Raw genomic sequence first — 8,937 nt, 5'->3', positions numbered from 1 at the left:
TCTGTTGTCCCAAAATACATCCTAAAAAAGTTTCCCGGGTAGAATGTAGTCACACTTTATTCTGAGCTACCACAAAGTGTGTCTGTACAGTTATCCTGGGATTGCATCGCTGAATCAATGCCAGAAAAGTGGCAGTGTATTCAGCTGCTTACTAAACCACGATTAGAAGGTCAATGTCTGTACACGCCGATCCTGGGATACATAGGCATCCACTTTGTTTTTTGCTGTTGGGTACTTTTTTATTAGGCATTCCTGTGCCAAGCTCCACACACGCCCAGAGTAGCAGCGCATTTCTTCAACGCAGCTTGCCTGATGTGGATCATGGATGCTGACCACCTACTAATTTTTTTGGTGGGTGCTTGAGCCCCAGAGCACCCATGGACTCGGTGCCTATGCCAGGATATTTTTGTTCTGAGAGAAACACAGGCACAACTTATCCAGGGACAAATGCAATATCTGTTCTAGCCTGACAGCCTCTGACAAAAGATACTGTTGAAAGAAATGCACACACACGCACACATGAACACATGCACGTGCATATGTGCATGTGTGCACAAACACAAGCATGCAGGCACACATGCTCTAATAAGCTCTTTCCCAGAGGTGACAAGTCCTTAAGTATGAGCTATGCAGTTTTTGTATGACTTGGAAGTGTTTTGGTTGGTGATGTGAAATTGAAGGCAACAAGCTCTACCACTATAACAACCCATTAAGAAAGCATAGCATTTTAAGCAACCTGGAAGAGAAGAAGTAGTCCAACTCCTGTGCATTGACAAGCCTGAAGCCTGAAGTTCCTGCCATAATCTCTCCCAATCTGCCCATCACCTCTAAGTGCAGAGCACATTCCAGACCCTCCAGGCCAGGTCCTCTGGACATGTGTTGCTGACTTTGCAGTTCTTTAGTGCACTGGTTCTTATTAATTTGTCAAAACTGTGGCCAAGTAAAAGGAAATGGCACTTATCTAAATTGTAGCCCAAAGGTTTTCCTTGGAAGCAGCTGCAAAATTTATCCACTCTTTAAAATGTTCCCAGCCCCACCATCATTTCTCTCTTGGGCCCTGCTATGGCCACCAAAATCTCTAACCAACTGCAATGCCAATCTCTAACCAGGTGAGTGCTTTAATGTGTCTCTTGAGCAGGAGTGTGTGCAGGGCTCCCTGCCAGAACCCTGCTCTCCCTCCCACACACCTGTCTGGTTGCTACTGCTCCTTCAGCCTGCCTGGGTATGTTTACTCTATGGCAGCATCATGTCCTAGCCTGAATGTTACAGAGGATTTCCCACAGCAACATACTGGTGAAATAGCTCTGGGCTTGTTCCTTGGGGCTGCAAGCTGGAAACCTGTTCTTAAAAGGTCTTGAGAACAGGTGCAGAGGGACACCCTAGCATCACCTCACTGATGTGGTTCTGGGTTTGGAGCATACAAGTGCAAGTGGGAAGATGGAGCTTGCTCCTTAGCATATCGGCTGGGATACCCTACTGCCCCAGTGTAGACAGCATACCTGTGGTCTTCAGCTGAATCTTAAAACAAAACTGTACTTCTTAGAGAAGATTGGCCATCTTGGGGGAAGAGAAGCTAGTCTCTCTTCCAGGCTTCACTATTCAGCCTATCATTGTATGTTTTTGCTTGCCTCTTGTGTCTCTTAAAATTAATGTTGTCTTACAAAAAGCTCTTCTGATATTCTAGATGCATTATTGTGGTGTGCTCACTTTATCCATTATTTTGTGTATTAGTTCTAAGAATTGTAGTGATACAATTTAGCATTAGCAAATCCATTCTGGCTTTATCCTATGCACTACTTTTCAAATGTCTCCTGGCTACCTTTAATTCTAGTCTGAACTTTTTTTCTAGTTGTAATGCCACTAAGCAGCTGTTAGACAACCTTGAGCAGGAGGTCCTAATCCCACACTAACTCCTTGCCAGCAGCATCCTGCATTCATATGGTGCCCCATTGACTTCGAATAGAAAATTAAACCTGAAAGGCTTTATCCCATTAATAAGTCACTGGGTCACTCTTTCTTTTCAGGCTACTAGGCTGCAATTGCCAGCAGTCAAGAATTAATTCATTTGTCTTAGGCTCTAGAAGATATGGGGCTTTACAATATAGTTACTGCAGAACCATTTGAAAGGCTTTGCTTGGATTGATTTTAGACACAGATTCCTCTTGCTCCAAGAAACCTGTGACTTGTAGGTCAGCTGGCAAAACACTGGAATTTAGCGATATAATTATTTCCTCTAATAGTCAATATTTAATTAAAAAATAATCCCTGTTACAAACCTGTAACTGACCAGGTATACTGGTAATAAATAAGCAGCTGTTTGTTCTGGGGGCATTGCAGGTGCTTACAGTCTTGGGAGGAAGCATTCAGTACCTGGCAGGACTGGGTCCCCATGAAGCAAAGAAAAGAACAGTTTGGTTTTTTTTTTTACCCACGTAGTTTGCTTTTTGTACAATTAGTATCCTCCCCTCCCCCCCCCCAATTTAATTAAACTCATATCATGGCCAGAAATACACCAAGCGTGTTGTAATCCTGGTCACCATGTGATATAATGACTTCAAACCAGCTTCAGTTTCAGCCAAAAAACAAACACAGCAGTTGCTGAGTTCAGCCTAGTGAAATTGCAAGCTCTAAGGTACATTGTCTTTTTATGTAATGTGTTTTATTAAACATCTTCTAAAGCTTAAAGTGTCCCCAGGACATAACTCTCCAGCACAAAGTCATGCCTTGCCAAGTAATGAACTATGATTTATGGCAGTAACGGTTATCCCACATTTTTAAAAAACATTATTACAGCAATAGCTCTGTAGAATATAGGAGTAAAACATGCACCATTTGGCACATTTATGACAACAGTGCTCTGGTTTTCTTAACTCCACAGTTCTATGTTGGCAGTGTTTCAAATTCTTGAGACAGATGTTTAAATGAATTTTAAGAGGACAGTGAAATACTTTTAAAACATCATACATTGTTGAGCGTCTCAATATGAAAAGGAACATTATTTCTTTAACATTCAGGTAGGAAAGGACGCCACATGGCCTATTCTGTTTTAAATCTGGTGGAGGATGATGGAAGTAGCAAACATTGAATTAACTTTGAAGCATCCCCATGTATTATTTATTTTTGGCCAAGGGAGTTTGAGCTTTTTCTAGAATTAGCTCATTATTCACATCAAATCCACATTTGTTTTGAATGCAGTTCCCATCATGTTGATACAGGATTAAGTGGTCTCATGCTAACATTGTGATTGTGTCATTGTGGTCCTGGTGGTTACAGTTTCAGGCCAGAAATGATGAGTATTTGGAAAAATGTAAATTAGAACCCTGCTTACATTTCCGAAAGGCAGATACTGTAAAAACGTTAGCATTGAAGCACTTGAAATTGTAAAAATATTAACAGGAAAGGTATTATTGGCTAAAAATGGGGAGCGAGTGAACCAGTTAAGAAAATATTATATTAACCCTAGCATGGTTATAGGCAGTGCAGAATTATGGAAAGAAATTGGTCTTTCAGGAGAGGCAGAAGTCGGCATTATTCAAGATGTCATAGATGTTGGTATACCATGTGCTTGTGGCTCATAGTGGGAATCCAGTCTGACACCAAGTGGCATGTGAAGACGAATAAGACATTGAAGACGAAGCATTAGTAAAGCAACGAACACTTATATTTAATTTACATTTTGACAATTTGCACATAAATAACGATGTAAACCAGTACGTAAACATAAGATAAGTTTGTTGTTCTAGCAAAGTAAAAAGCCTGTTAACTTTGGTCAAAGTTTTTCTTAGAGAGAAATAAAACACTGTTGATTGTTGCTACATTCACATGTAAAAGTTCTAAGGGAAAGGGTAAAAAAGGTAAAGAGAAGTAACAATTCTTAAAGCTGATGCATATAAATCTTTGTGAAATTTGTATCAAATACAAGAAAGCACTACAGGCAATTAATAGGAAAAGTGTGTGTCCAGGGACAGAGTAGTGATACTTTGGTTTATCCTACGGGTGAGTACTATTTTTGTGAACCATTGCTACACTTAAAAGTTGTCAGCTTCATGATTTATAGGAGCAGAAATGTAATGAACTGTAGTCCTTCAAAAATTGTATTTAGAGATTCTCTTCGATTATCTTAGGTTTTTTGGGTCGGTTTGTTTCCTTTTTGGCAGAAGGCATTAGATTGCCATACAAAATCCTGGGTTTATGAAGTGGTCTATTTAAATCTAAAAGAATATAAATAGATAAAAAGCTAGAATATATATAATGGTGATGTGTATAATAATGCTATTTGCTTTCTTGAGAGTTGCCTGTGACCATGTAACTCTTAAGTGGCAGAACAAAATAAGATGTTAGGATGATCCCAAATAACTTTAACTATTTCATTCCACTCTTCACCATTGTGTATTATATTTATACCATGGGTGGGTGATAGTTTGATTTCTTTTTTAGTTCTTTCCTGGTGGTTTGCTTATGACAAGACATATAGCAAGGATATCAAGGGATCCAAGACAGTCTTGCAAATGCTCTGCAGTGAATAAATCCCACTGAATTCTGTGAGACTGCACATGTCAGCAAAGTTATTCACACAAGGGTTTGCAAGATCAGGCTCTAAGTGATCAACTGTGCTGATGTGCTAGCAAGCGCTAAATGCCTTAGCACAGCATTCTGGCTTTGAGGTCATCAGGTGATATGCAAAGCTGGATAACACTTGATTTTCACACTTAGATGAAAAATAGGTTTTATTACATGGTTTGGCTCACAACTTAAGTGGTATAAATATATATACATATACATATATGGTATAGTGGTATAAATATATCTATAAATATACATGTATTCTTTGCTACACCTCAAATGCCAACATGATATCTTTGGGCTTAGCAGAACAAAAAGATAAAAAGATGTGCATTCTGTCTTTTCCTGTGCACATTTTGGTTTCTTCTCTAAAGTAGCAAAGCATTAGATAAAAAAGCATTTTCTGCACCACTGGACACACGCAATGAGGTAATTGTTGTTCAACAACTTTGCAATGCCCTTTTCATCTTTAATTAAATTAACCACAAAATGTACAAACACAAATACTGAGGAAAATCTAAGTCGTACAGGAAGGGGGAAAAAAAAAAAAGTATGTGCCAGGGAAGGACTTCATTCCCCACTTTTGTCCATGGAAAAAGTGGGATGGAAAAAACAAAACAAAACAAAACAAAAAGCAAACCCTTATTTCAAAGGGGAATTGACCATGTTTTGTATCCCTGGAAGGTTCTGGGGAAAAAAACAAAAAACAAAAATCAAAAAATCCTTGTAGGCAGCACATTTGGAATTATTGTATGCTTGTTTCAAGAGGCTTTTGAAAAAAAAAACACAGCCACTTCTTCACATTTTCAGTTGATGCATGGCTTTGGGTAATAAAATCTCCTGACATAACATGTGACTACTATTGTTTTCCAAACACCTGACCATTGCATCATTCATGTTAGGCAGGTATTCGCTATGTCATGTGTTGTGGGTAGAGCTGTGGGCTGAGGAATCTCTAGTACCCATACACAGGTAAGTATGATTTTCTTTTCTCTGCTTGCTGCTGCTTTTTCTTTCCTGGGGGATTTTGTATATCTACCCACTTCTGAATGTACACAGCATTTTTCAAGCCAATTGATCTATGACTCAATATGTCAAATATTCACCTTTGGCAATATAAAAAACATGTTTTTAAAGACATTGGTACATAGACAAACTTACTGAAATAACTTTTTATCCCCAATCTTAAATTTTTAAGACAGATGTGCAGAAAAAAATATCTACAAAGAATGGCCATGAAACAAAATATAAACTTTTATACTCAAAATTACAATGATTTTTTCAGTCATTGTAAACATTTTCTAATTATTGCTTTTAGAATGATAAATTGCATAATAAATTATGAAGTACTATAATTGAAAAAATAGTTATGGATAGATGATTGTCTTTTAGTAACTGGGGAGGCAATACATAGTCCTTTGCCTCTTTTCATGCCCTGAGAATATAGTTACTTTGGAGTTCCTTCTTTCAACTGGAGAGTGAGGGAAACTACTGTAAGCCAAGATTGCTGTGCAGCACTGACACTATGTACAAGCAATTGCTACAGGCACCCTGACTTGCCAAGTCATAAATAAAAATCACTTTTTGCCAGAAAAAGTCTTAAGGGTCCATTGGTTCAATTGTTTCTTGCTTGACCTTTATTGGTAACAGAGGTAGTGGATGACCATGAGGCAACTTCATAATGGACATATCTGAAGATTCATAGAGGTTGCAACCTGAGGAGATAAGTCCATTTCCCAGGTTCCTCTGCAATGATACTTTAAGATTAGCTCCTTCTATTTCTCTTCTGAGCATGGTCAATATTTCTTTTTCCACAACTGATGTCATGTCAATATTGTCCTCCATATCTTCCAGCTTGTCAGCATTGTCACTGATGTCAAACTTCTCAATCTCTTCATTGATACGATTTAGATCCTCCATTGAGAGGCCGGAGGCAGGGGTTACTGGGCAGTTGCCCTTCAGGTGGACTTTGAGGCTGCAGAGGTGAATGTAGCTCTTATGACAGTGGACACACTTGTGTGGACGTTCCCTGGTGTGAAGACGCTTGTGCAGCTTCAGATGCACAAACTGGGTGAATTTAGCAGGGCACAACTTGCACTGGTAAGGCTTTTCTCCAGAGTGGAGCCGAAGATGGGTCTTTAGGTTGCTGGTGCTGCTGAATCGCTTATGGCAAACCTAATTTTGGAGATGACAAGAAGAAATGAGGAATGAGTGTGAGAGTTTTACTTTTAAAATCACAGAGGACATTATAGCATGTTGAAAAAGCCGCCTATCATTACACTCGGACACTTTCACATTTAAAAACCTAAAAACAAACATTCTCAGATTATTTTTTTAATTATATTGAATAACATTGGGGCTGAAGTTTGTCACAAAGCTGCATCTGGCAAATGGTGCAACAGAGAAGCAGCACAGCCTATGACCTCCCAGTATATGAAGTGCTACATACCTGGCACTCATGGGGCTTCTCGCCTGTGTGGACCAGATAGTGCTTCTGGAGGTGAGCCAGTTGGGTAAACCCTTTGTTGCAAGTCTGACACTTGAAAGGCCTCTCACCACTATGCACTCTCAGGTGGACCTGTTGCAAAACAAAATATTTATTGAAAATTCCTATAGTCATTAAAAGCCTTGAACAGTTGCAAAAGTTACCAGAAGCATCTAATAGACAAGAACATTACAGGGAATCATCCAATTACTTTGCAAGGCAACTTCAGCATTACAACTGTCACTTTTACTACTACTGTACCTTAGTGGCAGTGGCTTTCTAAAATCTGTTCCTTAGAGAAGCCTAGGGTTCCCAGATAAAACTACAGAACCAATATGAGCTTTCTTATAGTAACAATTATGAAAAAGATGAGTCTCTCAAAATTAGGCCAATCCTTTAATACCTACCTTCAAATTTGAGAGCTGGCCAAAGGTTTTAGAGCAAACATTGCATTCATATTTGATCTTCCCATTCTGCTTCTTCAGTGGATATGGAAGAGTTTTGTAACCAGTCACGTTCCTCTTACTTTTAATGAGATTCATGGCTTCTTCACTGCTGGTGGCAGCCAACACTGCTGAGGTAGGTTTAGGTTGCATTATATGTTCTGAAGTAGCTGCTGTGCCAGCTTGAGGGGACCCACTTGTGGGGCTGCATGGTTTGTCTTTCATGCTGGCAGCAGCGCCCGTGATGGAAAAGGCACTGTTAGGTGTTGGTATGAGAAAGTCTCTTGGATGATCAGGTTGTAGCAATCTACGGCTTCCTTCAGATGGCAGTGAACCTGGAAGAGCAGCAGGGTTCAGCACATGATGGGACAGGCTGCCTCCATGCAGTATGTTGCCATAGAGAGGATATATCCTTGGGAAGAGATTGAAATTGTTGATGCCATTGATATTGTTCAAAGCGCTCAGGTTATTACAGCTCATACTGTATGGAGGTAACAGGAATTTTGGATAGTGGGAATTATAGGAGGATAAAAAGGCTGGAGAGAGATGGCTAGAGGGTGCATATCCAGGATAAGACCCCAATCCTTCTGAGCCATGGGGTCCATTCAAGAAAGGGTAAGATTCTCTGTATTCTTGAGAAGTAGGTGCCAGAGGTGAAACAGTAACCCCTGGACTGCTGTGAGGGCTTGAGCTTTTTAAACTTTGGTCTGGGCTGCTCCTTGCTGAAGGACTTGGTGTGGTAGAAGACTGGATGGGGGACGGTGTAATATAGTTGGGTCTTTCCATCCCATAAGCTAGGGAAGCTTTCAAATAGTCTTCTGGCACGTGAGGTCGGATTGGATAGATAACTCGTGGGAAAAAACACCTTTCAGGGCTACAGTTTTTTCTTAAATCATCCAAGTTTTTTTCTGGAGTAACTGGTGAAATGTTGGTCTGGAATAAATCCTTTCCTTTTGAAGGGTTGGATTCAGTTTTCAGGATTTCTTTCACACTGTGCTCTTTCTTTGGGATGCTTTTCTGATAAAGTTCGTCTTTGTCAGTGCTTTGCTGCTTTGGGTTATTGTGGCCTTGTGCTGAAATACAAAGAAAAGGCAGCAATTATATAATAAGCCAATATAAAATTTAAGTACGATCTAACTTCTACAAGCTTAACCATAAGGTCAATGTTCTTGTTGATATGCAATCTTGTAATTCATCCAAAAAGTACATTTCTTCTTTAGATAAAAGTACCTTTGGGTGTAAATATTTCATAAAAAGCAGATCAAATATACATGGTTAATCTAAGAGAGATTAGTGAGTACACACAGAGCTTGAGGTGTCTAATGATGATTCATTCTGAGAGTGTCAGTCTCCACACTTTGCACTCCTTCCACCCCTTTGAATTTAACAAGATCCACTGTCAATTACCTACATAAATTAGATTTCTAATAACTAGGATAAGTAGCA

At 39.5% G+C, this 8,937-nt stretch overlaps 1 protein-coding gene across 8 annotated transcripts in view; it reads right to left on the bottom strand.

Moving 5' to 3' along the window:
* Positions 1 to 3,648: 3,648 nt before the first annotated feature.
* Positions 3,649 to 8,937, bottom strand: part of PRDM1 (PR/SET domain 1) — a 128,628-nt gene continuing 123,339 nt past the window's right edge. For all 8 annotated transcript variants that reach the window (XM_090037308.1, XM_090037343.1, XM_090037313.1 and 5 more), the window contains 3 exons: positions 7,456 to 8,564; positions 7,013 to 7,141; positions 3,649 to 6,738 (listed from right to left, as the gene is read on the bottom strand). In XM_090037308.1, the coding sequence (XP_089893434.1) occupies positions 6,163 to 6,738; positions 7,013 to 7,141; positions 7,456 to 8,564 (1,814 nt within the window). In that variant the 3' untranslated portion in view covers positions 3,649 to 6,162. The remainder of the gene's footprint in view (positions 6,739 to 7,012; positions 7,142 to 7,455; positions 8,565 to 8,937) is intronic.

This window comes from Crocodylus siamensis, chromosome 1 (genome assembly GCF_052110815.1).
Source record: "Crocodylus siamensis isolate JL-2025a chromosome 1, ASM5211081v1, whole genome shotgun sequence".
Classification (NCBI taxonomy): domain Eukaryota; kingdom Metazoa; phylum Chordata; order Crocodylia; family Crocodylidae; genus Crocodylus; species Crocodylus siamensis.
This window is presented reverse-complemented; position numbering and strand designations above follow the sequence as displayed.